The sequence below is a fragment of the Myotis nattereri genome (genome assembly GCF_964212035.1).
Source record: "Myotis nattereri genome assembly, chromosome: 17".
In the NCBI taxonomy this organism is placed as follows: domain Eukaryota; kingdom Metazoa; phylum Chordata; class Mammalia; order Chiroptera; family Vespertilionidae; genus Myotis; species Myotis nattereri.
This window is the reverse complement of record NC_138092.1, coordinates 40,282,565-40,299,594: the sequence shown is the minus strand read 5'-3', so window position 1 is coordinate 40,299,594 and position 17,030 is coordinate 40,282,565. Positions and strand designations below refer to the sequence as shown.

The following is a 17,030-nucleotide window of genomic DNA, read 5'->3' as shown; positions in this document are numbered from 1 at the left end:
CCTCATACAGTGTAATTTATTAAATATTGAGCACACAAGTCAGTTTCACTGATATGAGTGTAGGATCTGTGTTTTAATTATGCCACCTAATTTGAATGTGCAGATCCCCACGGTGTGATCAGCAGGGCTCCATCAACGTGAATTCTGCCTCCATGTTCTGTGAGTAGGCACGGCCAGTGCGATTATTAGGGAAGTCACAATGGTTTCACTTTTATGGCCAACAGAATAGTATAAATACCACATATGTTCATGTAAAAACACAGTTTCAGCAATAAGTAACCTTTTGGGAAATGAAATGTGCTTGTGCTTAGTCAAAGCCTCAAAAGTATATTTAAAAGAGAAAGAAGAAAGGTGAAGCTGACTTACTGTATATTTTTGTTGAGTCCTCACTTAACTTCATCCATAGGTTCTATTACTTTAAGTGAAATGACTTATAATGAAACCAGTTTTCCCACAGGCTAATTGATACTTAAGTTCCTAGGGCATCTCATCAGCATTGAATGAAACCATGTTATTTGGGGGCCGGCTGTAGATGCATACCCTGAGGATGAAACCTTTCTGCCTCATTTTTATCACCTTCCTTTCTGTTGTCACTTTTCCCTGCCAGGCCCAGATTATATCAAGCAGAGATTTCAGGAAGGTGTCGATGCTAAAGAAAACCCAGAAGAAAAGGTACCTGAAAAGCCCCCTTCACCAAAGGAATCTCCTCATTTTTACCGCAAAGGCACGACACCCCCGAGCACTCCCGAGACACGTCCCCGACAAAGCCACTCCCCCCAGCCTTCCCCCCAGCCCGTGAGGAAGCAGAACCCCAGCTCAGGGGCCAGACTCAACCGTGACAAAAGGAGTGTGGTTGATGAGCAGGTGACAGCCATCGTCAGCAAGCCCCTGATGTCCAAGGCTCCCTCCAAGGAGCTGGGAGCCGCCGTGCCCCAGTCCAAGTACTCTGGCCGCCACCATGTCCCCAACCCCAGTAACGGGGAGCTGCACTCTCAGTACCACGGCTACTACGTGAAACTGAACGCCCCCAAGCACCCTCCGGAAGACGTGCGGGAAGATGAAGGATCCGGCCACTCTTCCTCGGCACTGGTGCACAAGCCGACATCCAACAAGTGGAGTCCCCCTAAGTCTGTGACAAAACCAGTTGCCAAAGAAAGCAAAGCTGAGCCAAAAGCTAAGAAGTCTGAACTTGCTATACCAAAGAACCCAGCAAGCAACGATGCGTGCCCTTCTTCGGAAAAAGAAGCCAATTCAGTAAGTTGTCCGAGATGGGTTTTCCCCTCCTGTCCTCACTCTGGTTCTTTCGGGGAGCAGCATGGGGTGACTTGCACCCTGATGGCAGCAAGGCTCGCAAAAGTCCTGCCATGCACAGGGCTGTTTAGAGTAGCTCTGAGCCCGTGTGTAGCTGGAGACAGGAAAAAGCTTTTTGGACAGAAGTTCCTCCATGTTCAGCCAGCCACCCACCTTAGACATCCTTCAGGTAGGTTAAAACACGCCCGGCTGGGGCGGCATCACTCCTGGTAGCTGTCTTAGTTGGGACCGCTCTCCCAGAAATACCATACATTGGGCGGGGAGTTCCAAGGTCGAGTCCCCGGAGATTTGGTGTCTGGTGAGAACCCACATCCTGGTTCACAGGCCATCCCACTGTGTCCTCACCCAGCGGAGGGAGAGAGAGAAAGCAAGCTCTCTCTGCCTCTCTTTTGTAAGGGCACCAACCCATCAGGAGGACTCTGCCCTCATAACCGAACTACCTCCCAAAGACCCCCTCTCCAGATGCCATCACATAACATTGGTGGTTAGGGTTTCAACATCTGAATTCTGGGGGGACACAAACATGCAGTCCAGAACTAAAGCGGACTCCCCGATGGCTACAAAGCTCAGAGCTCTAGCTAAGAGTTGCTCCACCACCATTTGCTAAGCTCTTAGCCCACCTTTGACTCCCCAAAACAGTACCTTTAGACAAAAGAACATCTTTTCTAGCAATTGTGAATTATTTCGTTTGGATTTTACTTCATTAAAGCCAGGTTTCAACTGTTTAAGAAGATGACCTTGGTCTTCTAACCTCTCCGAGTGTTAGTGCTCCTGACATTTCATATTTTTGGTAGATGCTGGTTTTTTCATCAGCCTTAAGCAGCTAAGGTTTTGTTATTCAACCAGAAAGCTTTCAGTTATCGATAAATGTGTCCTCGATCACATGAGTTTGATTTGTCAGTGATAAATGGAATTTGGATTTTACCAAATTCTATAGAATCTATAAAAGCTGAAGCAGAGTACTTTCTGATAGACAGTTGACCGACCTATTCATATGCCTTGGGAACAGAGGTGTTGCATGTTTAGCTTATGGTAGAAGCCACAGCCAACCCAATGTTTACTAGTAATTTCAGAGACCTATTTGCATAAAGGTGCGGGTTAATATTTTAGCAAACAAGAATATAATACAATCACCAGTTTCTTTTGTCTGTTTAATGTATTCACAGGTTTAAACAATTGAAATCCATCTTTTTAATTAACTTAGGTTGAAACTTCTTAGGTTTGTTGACTTTGCTAATATCTGTAAACACTGGTTCCCACCCTTTTTTCAAATTCTCATCTTTTTAATTATCTAAGTATATATATTAATCAGATTAACTGGATTAACTTTCTGAGAGTCAGTCCCTATGGGGATAGATGGTTTTCAAAACAGAATAACTTTGAGACTCTGATTTTTCAATAAGCATTCTTTTTTTAGTTTTTAACATTGATATTTCAGTATCCTGATATACCTATAATATACATGATATCACTACTGAAATTGTTAAATGTAATATTTCACTTCTCATTTGGCTTTCAGAATTTTTATCCACAATTAATAAAGCCTCACATTTATATTAGTATTAGTTTGCCTGATTTACACGGAAGAAATTCAAACATTGCCAAGCCCTACATTTGTAGCTTTGGGTTCCCAGAAGTGGGGTTCAGTTGACTTCCAGAGCTGCCCCAGGGGAAGCATATGCCCTGGTCTCCTACAATTGGGTGAGTTACCTAGCTCCTATCTGTAATAGTTCCTCTATAAACTTCATAGCCTCCTTACTTAGAAAAAGCATGTGTTTGACTTATGTGCAGAATTGTGATTCTTGGAGTTAGCCAACCATCTCCCAGCTCAGTAGGTTGGTCTCCCGGGTTCCCTTCCTTACCCCCAGGAGGCAGAGCAGCTCTCACCTCTGTTCGCCATGGGCACCAGAAGTCAGGATTGACGTGGCACCTCTGTGGGAAGATTTTAACAATTAACCTTCTTTTTCTAATAATAATCAAAAGCTGTCTTTCATACCCTGATCACTGTTTTCTTCACAGAGATGTAGGAAGTGACAGAATTACCCTCAAGATAACCAATGAACAACTTTCAATACCAGAGAGACCCTAGCCAGTTTGGCTCAGTGGATAGAGTGTCGGCCTGCAGAGCAAAGGGTCCCGTGTTCAATTCTGGTCAAGGGCACATACCTCAGTTGCGGGCTTCACCCCAGCCCAGGCCGTGTGCAAGAGGCAACCAATCGATGGTGTTTCTCTCTGTCTTTCCCTCTCTCTCCCACCCTCTCTGAAAGATCAGTAGAAAAATATCCTTGGGTGAGAATTAACAAAACTGGGGAGTACTACAATTTAATACAATTTTGAGATTAAAAGACATTGTATAAAAGAGGTTGATAAAATAACAACTTAGAAATTCATAGGAACATTCACACTAAAGCAGACATTTGAGGGAAAACAACACTGAATCAGCCAGTGCTCTTTGTGGGCAGCTGGCAGATCCGGTTTGAGTCAGAATCGCCCTGTGTAGGGTGGCTCACCAAACCAGATCTAGAATTCCAACCAGCTTATGGAGACAGGATAGGCTAGTGCAGGGGTGGGCAGACTTTTTGACTTGAAGGCCACAATGAGTTCTTAAACTGGACCGGAGGGCTGGAACAAAAGCATGGATGGAGTGTTTGTGTGAACTAATATAAATTCAAAGTAAACATCATTACATAAAAGGGTACGGTCTTTTTTTTTTTTTTTTTAGTTTTATTCATTTCAAACGGACCGGATCCGGCCAGCAGGCCGTAGTTTGCCCACGGCTGGGCTAGTGGCTGAGGGTGTGAACTGTGCTACCAAACTTCCAAGGTTCAAGTCCCTGCTGTGTGATCTGGGGCAAGTTTCCTAACTGTTCGGTGACTTGGTTTCTTCATCCTCTATCATAGGGTTGTTGTGAAGATTAAATGAGCTAACACTTATGAAGTTCTTAGCCTGGTACCTAGCACATTGTGAATGCTCAAAAGCTATTATTAAATTTGCTTCAACACTGTACTAGCTGAAGCATAAATAGTTGATAAATACAGTAAGTCCTCACTTAACATCATCAGTACGCAGATAGGTTCTTGGTAATGGCGACTTTAAGTGAAATGACAGGTAACGAAACCAGTTCACCACAGTCTAATTGATAAAAACAAGAGTTAAGTTCCAGCATATTTCCGGTCACAAAACCATCACCAAACTTCTAAATAAAGACCCAAAACACTTCTAATATTCAACACTGAGATAAATGTGAGCTACATACATATGTAAGAAAGATGAATAAAAACAAGTACTATCATTCTTTTCCAACCTACTCATTCCAGTTCAGGGTCGTGGGTGGCAGGAGCCTATCCCAGCAGCTCAGGGCACAAGACGGGACCCACCCTGGACAGGATGACCTTCTGTCATGGGGACAGTGGAAACACAACAATGCAATGCATTCAGGAGCACACCTTTGGGATGTAGGGGAAAACCCACACAGACAGTGGCCCTGGCTGGGAATTGATTTTTTTTTTCTCCTCCATCTTATAATGAAACCATGTTGAACAAAACGACCTATTCAAGAACCTGCTGTCCTCCAGTATTCTCTGATCACCCTCAGGATCACCCTGGCAATTGACCCACTAGAAATCTATAAAGTCTTCTGGGACACAGCCTAATCCCTGAGAGCAAATGAATTACTTGAATCAGAGAGGGGGAGCCATGGCAGGGATTACTTTGTAACCCCCTGACGAAGTTTTGTGGCCCCTGTGGGCAGGGGTTGCATGTAGACTCACGTGATACCACAATATTTTGAGGATTTTGCAACCTGGCAACTTGGGTGGGAGACAGTAGAAGCATCTGTAGAGCCTTGTCAGCTAGAATGGTGAGGGGTCTGCTAATTAAGAATCTCGACCCCTTCTAGAAACTGCCTGCCCTTTTTCCCAGCCGTCCCTCTGATCGGCTCCCAAGTTCATTTTGAGATTTGCCTGTTATTTCCTTTGAACTATTGAAAACCGTGTTTGAAAAACTCGTCAGGCCGTGTTTGAACCACACACATAACACACACAATAAAAAACAGTCAATCCATATAATTAAAATTTGCTGTTAATACTAAACTAAAGCTTTGGTCTTTCTGTTTTTTGGAGAAGTTTTCCATTTAACATTAATAAACTATACTCTCTAGCAGGAAATTCCTCACCATTTTAAGTGAACTGATAGTCTCTTAAAGAAAGAAAAGGGGGGGGGGGGAAGATTTCTTGCGTTAGCCATCCTTCCCATATTCTGACTTCCTGCACTTAATTTTCTAACTGCCTGAAGTTTTCTTCCAATCAGGACTTGCACTTTGCCCTGAAACAGCTTCCTTCAAGACACCTGTCCCAGTCAGTCTTGAAAAGCAAGACTGATTTTTTTTTTCCATTTTGCTATTTTAAGCTACAACTGGCCACCAGTCATATTTATGGAACTTCACCTTAAAGCTTTGCACCCTGATGAACGCAGAGCTCGCGTCCTGATGTCTGCCTCTCAGACACGGCGTCCCAGAACTCACTTTCCACCTGGTTGCAGGTTGAACCTTTTATTGCTGGTTTTACTGAATCACCTTTAAAGAGGGCACCGTAAATGGTAGGATAAGTGGGTGTGTCTATTAGAACATATTCCAGGATCAATATATGGTCAATAGAAAAATGTCCTCGTCTTCTTCCATATCCCTGACTTTGGGGATTGGGATTTAAACCTGCTGACCCCAGAGAGTGGAAATAACGATCCCAAAATTGGTAACACATTCGTGAGCAAAATCTAATCAAAGTTCGTCATATACATAGCATTTCCTTAATCTCCATGCTGTTGTGATGTTAAAAGATCATCTGCTTTATCTCCTGGGTCATAAGAGTTTCCCACCTGATATGTTCTAGGTTCGCCGTGATTGAGAAGTTGCCTGGGTTAGTCCTCTCTTAATCGATTACCACACAAGTATTCTAACAGAAACACGGGTCCTTCCCAAAGTCTGATGTTTTCTGATATTAGAAGCATAGGGTACAGATGAAAATACCATTTTAAAGAAGTTGATGGGAAGTCATTATTTTTCAACGGAGGCCTGTGGCTTTCACAGGGATGTAGCGAAAAGGACACGAGTGCTGGCGTAAGCAGAGCACAGTTTAATTCTGGGTCTAATTTGTTCAAACAGGCCGAGTTAACCTTGGGCCACACACCCTCCCCACTCTAGGAAATGGGACCAATAATCCCTTGTGAAGAATTTTTAAAAATAATCAACACAGGCATCTTGGCCCACTCCTGGCATAGGAAGACCTGCAGTAAATGTTTCCTTTTTTCTTTCATTTCCATGGGGTTTAGGAACTAACAATACCTATGGCAAGGGCACCCATTTTTACTTCCTCCTTTTCACCACCCTGATTTTACGAGTCACCCTGTTCTTCTTTTAATGCCAGGAATTAGTCTGTTTCCAGGTGACATCCATGTCACCTGGAAAAGTGCCAGAAGATGGTAGGTTTTCATTAAACACTGGTTGCCTGAATGAATCGGGCAGCCCTATGTGTGGGTGCACAGTGGTGAACGAAGCAGGGCCCTGCTGCTGTGGAACTCAGTTCACAAGGATGACAATAAAGGGTGAAGTATTAGAACAGAGAAAAATGGCGCACGCGATCTGACTCCTCCAGGGAGGAGACCTCCTTGAAGGATACGTGACCTAAGCCATAGACCCTGCGAGCCCTGGACCAATGGCAGTTCCAAACTTACTCACCCCATGCCCCTCAAAATTACGACAAGACATTTGAGGACTAACCATTTCATTGTGGTCTCGCCGGGTAGTCAAACATAGTACAACTGTTTTCTCATCTTTAAGAACAAAACTTCCTCCCCACCTAAGTCATGAGACCAGTTTTAGAACACTTTTAATGCTATTTAAGAATACGATACTAGCCTGGCTGGTGTGGCTCAGTGGTTGAGCGTCGAGCTATGAACCAGGAGGTCATGGTTCAATTCCCGGGCAGGGCACATGCCTGGGTTTTGGGCTCCATCCCCAGTGCGGGGGATGCAGGAGGCAGCTAATGAGTGATTCTCATCATTGATGTTTCGGTCTGTCTCTCCCTCTCCCTTCCTCTCTGAAATCAATAAAAATATATTTAAAAGAGAACAAGACACTATTTTAATAGTAAATACCAAGATCATGTCTTTGTAATCCACAAGGCCAAGCTTGGGCAGATCTGAAAAGGTGGGTCAGATAAGGCTGGTTGGTTCTTGTTTAGGGATTTTTTGTTTTCTGATAGAAAGAGAGAGAGAGACATCAATGTGAGAGCATAAATAACATGGAGTTTGGCTCCCTCCTACATGCCCCCTACCAGGGATTGAGCCTGAAACCCGGGCATGTGCCCTGACCAGGAATTGAACCGGCAACGATTTGGTGCACAGGATGACACCCAACCAACTGAGCCACGCTAGCCAGAACTGGTTTGTTTGTTTTAAAACAAGCCAACCCAGTTTGGGCTCCTTGGGCTGTGAGGTATTTATTACAGCAGTAATTTATCAAACTAGGATGCTGCAATTTCTCCAGTATAACTTGACCTCTGAAAGGTTAGGGTTATGAGCAGAGAAACAATAAAATTAAACCTGTACAATAACGTCTGAAAGTGTTCAGCTTCCCACGTGTAGTTTTTAATTTTAAGGAAGGGATAAAGTCCAAAAAAGACGCCCAGAGAAAACAAGAGTCAGAGAACCTTATTTTGAGTTTTCCCAGCGTTCTTCCTGGGAGGCCTCGCTGTCCTCCAGGTTTCCCTCCCCGATTCCTCCTGCCTTTCTGAGGAAATAACCTCCTCGTCCGATTTGCACCTTCACAACAAGTGCCTATCCAACCCTCAGCAGTTCCTAACCTGTGTCACTCCCAGGCTGCCGCCCACCGTTTCCAGGTGAATGTAGCAGGTCGTTTTTTAAGTCCTAGTTTAGATTCAACCAAGGCAGGATTCATTTTTAAGTGAAAGTTCAGAGATGGCTCCGTCTAAATACGGCATTGCTATTTTTAGTTTACACCTTTTGTAGCTGCTGTCATTATTCATGCCTCCTTTACCGCAACTGTGTTGGGTATTTTTATATTTTTAGTAATTGCTTTTGTGAGCTAATTTATGTACCGCTATTAAAATGGAAAAGTTATGCTTGTTTTGTTCTGTTTTCTTTCCAGGGCCCTAATTCAGTCATGATTGTCCTTGTCATGCTGTTGAATATCGGGTTGGCCATTCTTTTTGTTCACTTTCTAACTTGATTGGAGTTAGGAAAGGTAAGACTAGCCTTGATTTCTATTACAAACCACAAAACATAGCATTCTTGTCCCATGTTCAGATTCACATTCTTTTTAACAACGACACATTGTCCTTCACTCTAACTTGGGCTGTGCCTGAATGTGACTCCACATAGCTACTCCATGATATAACTGTTTTGACCCTTCGGTGGAACCATGACAACTAGTAGTCTCAGCCCACAGTTCTGCCCAGTGGTGTCATCAGCCCTTTAAATGGCACACCCCGGTCAGACTCAGACCCAGGGAGGGAGGCTTGCCATTAGGATGGGCTCTCGAGAGAAAGGAACCTTGGAAAATGCGGCCAGAGGCCCTGTCCGACCCCCGTGGGAGGGCTGTGTGGCTCTGGGGTCCTCTGGGAGCTGGAGCAGGCAGCGGGTTGGAGCGCAAAACTTAACAATCCTTCTTTTTTAAAATCTGCTGAAGCAGCCCCATCCGGCGAAGTTCCTGGCACTGGCTGCTCCATCTGTCCTAGCAGAGTGTGACTAAACTGGAAACGTATGGAGCTGCGTGTTTGGTTGTTGATGGGAGTCAACAGCTGCCTTACTATTTTACCATCTGACGTTGGCAGCGGGGAGCTGGGCAAACAAACGACCCGACCCGAGGAATGCGGCCGGAGGATTGTGTTGCTGCCGCCGCCTGTCCACCGCTCGCTCCCGTCTCGGTCGGAGAACGAGGCAGCAGCATCACTCAGCAGTCTTATGCCATGACCTGCTGCTTTCACGCCCCCAAACGTTCTGGGAGAGAACGTTGCGTTTGCTTGTGCACGACTATTTTTGCTGTTTATTTAAATATGATGATGTATGGTCACCTACCACGTGCGGTCCTGGCTGGATGAAACACCCACGTTGCATCTCAAGGAAAAGAAACAACAAAAGTCTAGAGAAAATGTGTCGATTTTGACAACAATACATCGTTTTTGTAATGCCATTTAGTCTTCCTAAACCTTGGGTGAAAGGCTGTTTATCTTTAAAAGTTAGCAATTTGAAAGCATTATACCTTCCTAAGAAATAATTTAATTTTAAATATTTTTAACGTTACTGAGATGAGTTATTTATGCACTCGGGAGGTGCTAAATTCTAAAAACTGAAAGACAACAGAATTCTAAGAAGTCAGAATGTTGCATGGGTTGCAGTAATCGGTGTCTAAAGGATTCAGTTTCATTGCTGACGTACTTTACAACCAAATAGAATCTTGTCAGTGGCTATGTTAATTCCCATGAAAGTTAAGCAAGATGCTATTAATAACTGCTCTTCTCTTTCCCGTTATTTTTTCCCCCAACTGAAAATTTTGAATACATTCAGGTAGAGCATAAAGCTTTGTAAAATCACTGCTTCTCAATTTTATGCCTTTCGTGTTTTTTCAAAGTCCTTTTTTAATGTTATTTCACATCTTAAAGGCTTAGACGTTTTTGTTTCAATAGTTGTCTTTTGCCGTCCTTTGTTATTCTGACATAATTTGATTTTTTTTTTTTTTTTTGCTGTTTTACAATTTATTCTTTGTTACTCAGAAGCATGCCTACTTCGAGAAACTACAGGGTCTTTCTCAAAGTAATTATTTAAAAAGAAATCAGGGGAGAAAAGGTTTCTGTTAGATCTCTATGAAACATGAAATTGTGGAGAGGGAGCTATTCCTGAATATTTTCACCATCTGCATGGTTTAATCCGATTCTCTTTGCCTTATCTGCTACCCTTCCGATGCGGAAGAGACCATTCACGTGTTAGCACAGGGGTGAACTGGGTGCTTGCTCACCTGCAGGGCGGTAACCCAGTGGTGTTTCTTGCAGAAGTGCACACTGTGTTGAGAATCCTGGGTGTGACCAATATGGAATAAAGAAGAAAGCGGAAAGAGAGCAAATGACAATTGCAACTTGTATATTTAATTATTTTTTACATTTTGCTTTGACTTGGAAATTTAGGAAGTACGTTTTTACCCAAGAAACGTTAAAGTTCCTGTGTCATTCTCAATACTCTCACTTCTCCTTCCTGACCCCTTAGCTCTTTACGCTGGGAAAGCTGATTTTCTAAAAAGAGAAAATATTTAATCTTATTAAGTGTTTATTTAAAATGTGTAATGCTTTGAAATAATGGGCTAACAAGATAACGAAAGGATATGTTTCTACAGTAAGCATGTTGGTTCCATTTATAAATATATGTATGATTTATAAGCTTTTTTAAAACAAAGCCCAAATTGTCGGTATTTTTCTAAAATGTGCACAGCTGTATTTTACATGAAAGGCTCTTTCTAATGGGTTGTTATACTGTACTCTACATTTTGGACAGCACATGAAGTCTGCCAGTGTACTTAATAAAACATGACTTTGTTTATTTAAAGTTTCTTGCTGTGAAAAAAGAACTCCTTACCTGTGAGTTCCTTTATTTATAATCCTTGAAACCAAAATGTATAACGTACAGTTTTCACAACTGTATTTGCTCTAATAAAAAAAAAGTTGGTTATTTAAAAAGTTGCAGGTGTGTCTCCTTTGTGCATAAATTACTGTCTGGAGTTATGTGGAATTTTGGTGTGTTGAAAGAAAGAGCTGCTGAGAAATTAACCATAGAAATGATGGGGGGAGGGGATCGGGGCTCAAAGAAGCCACGTGTCAGAAGGTAGCTGTACTACATGGTTATTTCTTTCTACATTTCTTTCATCGCGGGCCTTCCAGGTAATTTTGCAAAATAAGATTCACTGCTCTGGTTGATGTCTTCATTAACACGTGAAGTGCCCAGTCAGTCCCCGGTGACTGATACCATACTTTCCTTCCGGAAGACAAAACAGGCTGGGTGTTTAACGTGTTAACTGGATTAGTGCCCTACCCAGGGTTTCCAGGTTTTTTTTCTTTTGGTTTTTTAATATATTTTTATTGATGTCAGAAAGGAAGGAGAGGTAGATAGACAAAAACATCAATGATGAGAATCATCAACCGGCTGTCTCCTACTGGGGATCCAGCCTGCAACCCGGGCACGTGTCCTGACTGGGAATCGAACCGTGACCTCCTGGTTCATAGGCTGATGCTCAACCACTGAGCCATGCCAGTTGGGCAAGGATTTCAAGTTTTTAAGGAAAACTCAAAGTTGGAGTCAATTACCTCCTGCATGGGTACTTTTCAATTAACTCAAGTTTTTGGACCATTGTGCCCCAAATAAATTAATACATTGCTAAGGCCCCTACTGCTGAACACACTTCTGGAAGCTTAGGCCAATGAGCAGTTCAGGGAACCTGCTGCCAATAAACCTTCCTTCGTTTATTTAAAGTTTCTTGCTGTGAAAAAAGAACTCCCTACCTGGGAATTCCTTTATTTATAATCCTTGAAACCAAAATGTATAACATTTGGCTCCTAACGCCCCTAACCACTCACCTGCCTGCCTGATCACCCCTAACCACTCTGCCTGCGGGGCCTGCTCACTCCCAACTGCCCCCCTGCCAGCCTGCTCACCTGAGCGCCCTTTGAAGCCATCCTCGGCGCTGGGCTAGGCAAGCTGCCTCGGAGGTATAATAAAAGGACCTCCAGAACTGCTGCCCAGGAGCTGCCAGGGTGCTTTTACGTTCCCAGGTTTGTCACTCCTGTCGGGGGCTAGTATATTCAAGACCTCCGTATAAATAATTCACAAAGTGATCACCTCTGGCTACTAACCGATTTATCGACTTAAAGATGAATCTCCTAGCAAATCCTAAAGGAACGCAACACAGGACAGACTGTTTTGGAGTGAGCGGGAAAAGCACAGGGTGCTAGAAACTATTGATTCCAGACTCATGTCCAAACCACACGTCATGATGGTTGAAGCCAAAGCTCAGGAGAAGACTGTGTGGTTGGGAAGAATCTGGAAAAATACTCTGTCCGCCCATTTAATGCAGTCACTATTCTAAGAGTCATGATGAGTAGGCTCCCAGGCTCTCACTCTGTGGGCCTGCCGCCCTTCTCTCGTGCTCTGGGAAGTTGTGTAGACTCGACTTTCCAACTCCGTATGGACATGACATAGTCTGCCTCTCCCCGGGAACAGTTCACGAGGCTGTGTTTGCTTGTCCAACATTTCATTCTTACTCCAAAAGTACTGAAAAGTACTTCAGTATTCTCTAACAGTCTCTATAGGGGTCAGATTAATGGGACATAGAAGAAAATAACAGAATCTATACTGATAATAGGGTAATATGCTAATTAGACCGGGAGACCTTCCAGACATCCTTCTGGACAAAGCCATGGTGGCGCGGCAGAGGCAGTTAGGGGTGATCAGGCCAAGAGGGGAGGGCAGTTGGGGGCGAGCAGGCTGGCATGGGGGGGGGCAGTTGAGGGTGAGAAGGCCAGCAGGGGGTGCAGTTGGGGGCAAGCAGGCCAGCAGGCAGAGTGGTTATGGGTGATCAGGCAGGCAGGCAGGTGAGCGGTTAGGAGCCAGCCATCCCAGATTGCAAGAGGGATGTCCAACTGCTGGTTTAGGCCCGATCCCTGTAGGACCTAAACCAACAGTCGGACATCCTCTGAGGGGTCCCAGATTGGACACTCCACCCCACCCCCGTGCACAAATTTCATGCACCGGGCCACTATGTGTGTGTGTGTGTGTGTGTGTGTGTGTGTGTGTGTGTGTATATATATATATATATATATATATCTATATATCATATATATATCATAATGAATTTGGATGAATGCCATAATGATGGATGGACTTCTGCCTGTGGTCCTGATGGTCAATCCTCCTCTAATCTGTTCTCCTGGCTTTTTCTCTGTAAAATGGGCACGACCACAGCACTGACCTCACAGGCTGCTTGTGAGGATGAAATTAGCTCATTTACATTAAGTGCGAGGTACAGTGCCTGGCACCTACTCACTGCTTTGTACATGTTAGCTTTTACTAATTGATGGAACTAGGAAAATGTATTAAATGCCTCTAAGTGTCTCAAACGCATTAAAAAATAGAGATCCCACTAAAGGCCTCTTTATAAGGGTTAATTAGGCCACCGGCCATAGGATGTTCTTTCTTCAGTGGTGATCAGCGAGTCTTTCTCACTGTGAAAACCAAACACCACACTCACAGACTTCCTTCTTGATACGTGTGCTTTTCAGTATAGAATACAAGACATTTGCTTTATGAAGAACTTTCACATTGATATCTCATGAAGTTCTTGTACAATTCCTATGAAAGTTAAATGACTTGCCCAAGATCTTTTAGCCAAAAATTATAAAAATTTGTGATTTTGATTTGCCTCTAAATGTGCTTTTTTATTTCATATATTGGCTAGCATTATTCCGCACTGACAGCGGCCATAAAAAAGTAGAAAATATGAAATTCAAAGTAGCATGGTGGGTTGAATGAGCCCATTTCCATCAGTTCCTTAATGCCATTTGGTTGCTATAACTATAGTGGAGTCTATTAGAAAATCTGAATAATGTATTCACAATCCTTCTATTTCTTGACTTTTAATAATGTATTTATCTATGATATTTATTTTTGAACCTTTTAAAATACTAAATATTAACAAAAGTTTAGCATTTCAAGGATATCTTGGTATTTTGAAGAAAGAAGCATGTTATAAATGAACTTGGTGTGGGGGGTGGGGGTGTTTGAAATTGATCTCTAGGATTAACCTAGGAATTACACATAGCACCTAAAAGATTTAGACAAATATGGTGTTCTTTTCTTCAATTTTTTTAAAATATATTTTTATTGATTTCAGATAGGAAGGGAGGAGAGAGGATAGAAACATCAAAGATGAGAAAGAATCATTGATTGGCTGCCTCCTGCATGCCCCCCACTGGGGATCGAGCCTGCAACCCAGGCATGTGCCCTTGACTGGAATCTAACCAGTACCCTTCAGTCCACAGGCCAAAGCTCTATCCACTGAGCCAAACTGGCTAGGACCAAATATGGTGTTCTTTTGACAGTTTATCTGTGTTCAGTAAAATTTCCTTGTTATTCTCTTGAATCCCAAATCTGATAAACTGTTAGTAGAATTAACACAAAAGTGAGGGCCTGAGATTTGTTTAGCTAGTGATTGATAAAGTTGCTCACTTACTATGGTGAAGAGTACAATATATCAACTTCCGGTCAAGATGGTGGAGTAGGTTAACACTGTGCTCACTTCCTCCCATGACCACATCAAAATTACAACTAGATTATACAACAGCCATTGCTGAAAACCACCTGAGGACTAGCTAAACAGAATTCCTATAACTAAGGATATACAGAAGAAGCCACATGGAGACTAGTAGGAGGGGCAGAGACATGGAACAGGCAGGTCCCACATCAAAGGCATGGTGATGAGGAATTAGGAGGGACATATTGCTGCAGAGGTACCCCCTGTGGAGTGAGGTGTCTCAGCCCCAGACTGGACTCCTCTGCCCAGGGCTCCTGTGCCAGGAGGAGGATCCTCCATAATATCTGGTTGTGAAAACCGCCAGAGATTGTGGCTGAGACTGAGGTTGCCGCAGATCTAGACACTTCAGGTCTTAAAACCTGAGCACAGACTCACTCACTCACAGACTCACTCACTCTGGGCTCCAGTGCTGGGGCAGCAGCTACAAAAGCACCAGGGTCATATGAGAAGGACCTGAATTTACTAGCTTCAGGGTGAGGGCTGGAGGGTAGGGATCAGGGCAGCTCTCTCCAGGACAAAAGTGCCGACAGATGCCAATGTTCCCTCATTGAGTTACCACCATCATCCCACCACTCCATCCCCAGCCTGTAGTGGATGCCAAATCTGAGCTCTCCATTAACTTGGCTAACATCATTGGCCCTGCTGTGGTGACTCCCTGAGACCCCACCCCACCCAACTCAAATGCCTGGTTGGAACCTATTCTAGATGCTTTTCCACACAAGTGGCCTTCCTCACCTCACACTGGGGTAGCAGTATTATGTCAGAAAAAATAGACTTTAAAACAAAGACTGTAACAAGAAGCAAAGAAGGGCATTTCATCATGGTAAAGGGATTAATCCAACAAGAGGATATAACTCTCATAGGCATTTACACACCCAATGTAGGAGCACCTAAAACCAGGGTGTCCCCAGAAAATGTATACTCACTTTGAATAATACTTCTTACCTGGCAGGGGAGATACCATGATCACGCCTGGAATAATTATAAAGGCACTGTTTATTAAAATATATTTCATTTTGAAAATGTAATTGAATCAGCCTTTAAAATGGGTATACATTTTTTGGGAGGGATACCCTGTATATAAAACAAATATTTATGGACATAAAGGGAGAGATCAATAGTAATATTACTATATTACAGTAATAGCAGTAATAGTGGGGGATTTTAATGCTCCATTGACATCAATGGATAGATCAGCCAGCCAGATGGGAAATCAACAAGGAAACAGTGGCCTTAAATGACACGTTAGACCAGATGGATTTAGTTGATATTTTTAGGGCATTTCACACCAAAGCAGCAGAATATACATTTTTCTCAAGTGCACATGGAACATTTTCCAGGATAGACCAGGCTAGGCCACAAAACACGTTTTAATGAATTTAAGAAGATGTTAATCATATTAAGTATCTTCTCTGATCACAATGGTATGAAACTAAAAATCAATGCTAAGAAGAAAACTAAAAAACACACAAACTCATGAAGGCTAAATAACATGCTACTGAACAATGAATGGGTTAACAACCAGATCAAAGAACAAGTCAAAAGATACCTTGGGACAAGTGAAAATGAAAACACATTGACCCAAAATCTATGGGACGCAGCCAAGGAAGTTCTAATAGGGAAATGTATAGCAATACAGGCCTACCTCAAGAAACAAGCAAATATTTATGGACATAAAGGGAGAGATCAGCAGTAATACAGTAATAGTAGGGACTTGAGAAGCAACAATCTAACCTTACTCTAGGACCTAGAAAAAGAACAAAGCCCAAGTGAGTAGAAGGGAAGAAAAATAAAGATCAAAGTGGAAATAAAATAGAGTCTTTGAAAAAAGAGAGAAAAGATCAATGAAACCAAGAACTGGTTTTTTGAAAAATAAACAAAATTGATAAATCCTTAACTAGATCCATCAAGAAAAAAATAGGTATGGCCCAAAGAAATAAAATCAAAAATGAAAGAGGGCAACTGACATTGACAGAAATACAAAGCATCATAAGGAAATACTACAAACAATATATGCCAGCAAACTGGACAATCCGTAAGAAATAGATAAATCCCTAGAAATATACAATTTTCCAAGGCTCATTCAGGAAGAAACAAAAAAATCTGAAAAGATCAATAACTGCTCATGAAATTTAGTCAGTAATCAAAAACTTTCCAACAAACAAAAGCCCTGGACCAGATGACTTCACAGGTGAATTTTACCAAGCATTCAAAGAAGAATTAATACTTATCCTTCTCAAACTGTTACAGAAAACTGTAGACTAAGGGAGGGACCTAAACTCATTTTACAAGGCCAGCATTACTATGACACCAAAACCAGACAAAGACACCACAATGGAAGAAAATTATAGGC

General features: G+C 42.7%; 1 protein-coding gene across 1 annotated transcript in view; it reads left to right on the top strand.

The window, feature by feature from the left end:
* The window catches only part of JPH1 (junctophilin 1), an 86,452-nt gene extending 75,397 nt beyond the window's left edge, over window positions 1-11,055 (top strand). Inside the window, exons 4-6 of the mRNA XM_081111025.1 lie at window positions 608-1,254; window positions 8,474-8,569; window positions 9,017-11,055. Coding sequence (XP_080967151.1) covers window positions 608-1,254; window positions 8,474-8,554 — 728 coding nt within the window. The 3' untranslated portion in view covers window positions 8,555-8,569; window positions 9,017-11,055. The remainder of the gene's footprint in view (window positions 1-607; window positions 1,255-8,473; window positions 8,570-9,016) is intronic.
* The last annotated feature ends 5,975 nt before the right edge of the window (window positions 11,056-17,030 follow it).